General features: G+C 39.0%; 1 protein-coding gene across 1 annotated transcript in view; it reads right to left on the bottom strand.

The window, feature by feature from the left end:
- LOC113803029 (protein GPR107) overlaps window positions 1–1,568 on the bottom strand; it is a 20,729-nt gene extending 19,161 nt beyond the window's left edge. The window contains exon 1 of the mRNA XM_027353734.2: window positions 1,409–1,568. Coding sequence (XP_027209535.2) covers window positions 1,409–1,507 — 99 coding nt within the window. The 5' untranslated portion in view covers window positions 1,508–1,568. The remainder of the gene's footprint in view (window positions 1–1,408) is intronic.
- Window positions 1,569–2,500: the final 932 nt, after the last annotated feature.

Below are 2,500 nucleotides of genomic sequence, written 5' to 3'. Positions count from 1 at the left end.
TACGGAAATAATCTGATTCGTTCTCTTCGCACAAGATTAAATATGTTGATATAAATATTGTCTGGGAAGTCCCGATTGTCTTAAAAGGTACAATAACCTCTGTACCCGTGTTGTTTATAACTATTTCTTATGCTCTATAAGATGTGTGTCACTCTTGGTAACATTAGCCACTAACCGCCGCATTGCATATACATACATGCCATGGTTGTTGTGGACTGAAAAACAGATGGCATGATATCATGACTATTCCCGTGCCATTGGCTCATCGGACAGAAGTTTTTTAATCTCTGATAATAGCGGTTTCATTTATATGGTATAGATTTTAGGCAATGGCACCTATAATGAAGATAAACCTTCAAAATTATATATATTTATAAATTATAACAAAATAAAAACTTTTAGGTGACAAATGTTGCTCGCAAACTACTGAACGAGCCAGATGCAAACAGGGGAAACTGCGGATGCGCACCAACAATCATGTTATTATGTCTACTTACCAAACTTTTTCAACCAGAGGCATTGGGTTAACCGAACAATATACTTGTTTTCCTCTATCTCTCCAAGGTCCTATTCTAGAAAAGTTGCAATAAGGAAAGAAAGAAAATCTTCCTTTTTCAATTGTGCGACTTCCATTGGCTTTTGGATGACATCCACACCTATTGATTCAAACCAACAGACATCTATAATTCCTATTCAGCGTTTCATCATCAACTAACGAACCTGTTAAAGCTCTATAACACAATAATGTAGCTGCCAAAAGTGAGCTGGCCTTTGCCATACTGCCAAAGGCGTGATAGCAGCACTGATTACTTGACAAAACCAGACCAGACTTCCGTTGCAGATCTCCACTTTCAAGTAGATTTTGAAATACCAAAGACAATGCAGTTACGAGACATATCTTGTTTTCTTAGCCGCTGCTGGTGTCTTCTAACTATTTATCATAACAATTATCTATTATAAATTGAAAAAAAATTCCAACTGATATCTTATCCACAGATCTATAGATAAGCCTACATTTCCTAAACGTTGACATATTCCTCATTCAAACTGGTAAATACTGAGCCCGGAGACACACGAAGGCAAAAAAGACAAACAAACAAACCACATGATCCTAATCTCTGTCTTCTAAGTCACGATCACAATAAGTCAATGACTCACAGTCCTAAGAATTATTAAATTGTCTTATTTAGTGTCTTTGGAGTCATAATTCTTATTTCAGTGAATGGATAATGGGAATTGTTTATAATTGTGTGCACATTAATCATTTCTCGTGTAAATAGAGCAAAATAATTACGAAAGAGACAGAAAGAAAAAAAAACATAATGATGGCGAACACAATAACATTCGGTGCCTCGCAATCTGGCCAACTTTCTCCCTTATTTAAGGATATTAATGGAATCATCCTCACCTTCAGATCGAGCTTGTGTTTCCGGGCGTCGATAACACGGCCGGATATCAGGATCAAAGCGAAAGCGAGCTGGAATAACTTGATTTTACAACGGACCATCTTGCCCAGATATCAAAACTTTTCAGCCATGACAGTCCTACCGAGTGCGTTCGGATATCCCGGAATTTTACTTGTCAATCTCTATCTCTATTATTATTTTTTAGTATTTTTGTAATTATTTCGATATAAAAAGGTAATTTTGATTTTGAATTTGATATCTATTTTATCAAAAGATTACATGAGGTTAATTTTATTCCATCATGAATGCAGTGAAAACGTAAACAAGGGAGTGGGAAGAGAGGAAGAAGGTGATTGGTCCATAGCTTTGCCGATAACTCTCCCAGGCAACCAATCAGCGACGCCGTGCGAGCTGACGTCACGAGTTTTCCATCCGTGCTTTCCCGAGCTCGGTTTCCCTTTCACTCCATTCAACAGTTTCCAAAGTCTCGCCCATCGAAGACGTTGTCGTTCTTGTCCTCCTCCTCCCAAGGCCACAATGGAAGCGATTTTGACCTCCGACGTCAAGAAAGACGAGAACTACTACACCATCTTGGGCTGTGACCCCAGCTCGTCAGTAAGTCGGCAACCCTTTTATTATTTTTTCCTCGTTTTCCCCCCACCCTTCTCTTTTGTCTCTTTTATTTCCCTTTTTTTCTTATTTTTTTGTTTCAGGGAGCAGCGTGGACCGAGAGGTGACCTGTTGCGCGCTGTTGTTCATTGATTTTCCTCGCTCGAGCAATCTCACTTGGTACAAAAGTCAAGCCTTTTGCTGAGGGCTTTTGATGCGCTGCTGGACAGGAGGAGGATAGAGCGATAGATAGATAGACTGACAGACAGATAGACAGACACGTAGGTTAACAGGAAAATAGGTAGATGTATAGACAGACAGACAGGTTAATAGCAAAATAGGTAGATGTATAGACAGACAGGTAGGTTAACAGGGAAATAGGTAGATGTATAGACAGAAAGGTAGACTGACAGACAGATAGACAGACAGGTTAATAGGAAAATAGGTAGATGTATAGACAGAAAGGTAGACTGATAGATAGACAG

The sequence above is a fragment of the Penaeus vannamei genome, chromosome 41 (assembly GCF_042767895.1).
Source record: "Penaeus vannamei isolate JL-2024 chromosome 41, ASM4276789v1, whole genome shotgun sequence".
In the NCBI taxonomy this organism is placed as follows: Eukaryota; Metazoa; Arthropoda; class Malacostraca; order Decapoda; family Penaeidae; genus Penaeus; species Penaeus vannamei.
Note: the sequence above shows the minus strand (reverse complement) of the source record. Positions and strands in the feature narration are given on the sequence as shown.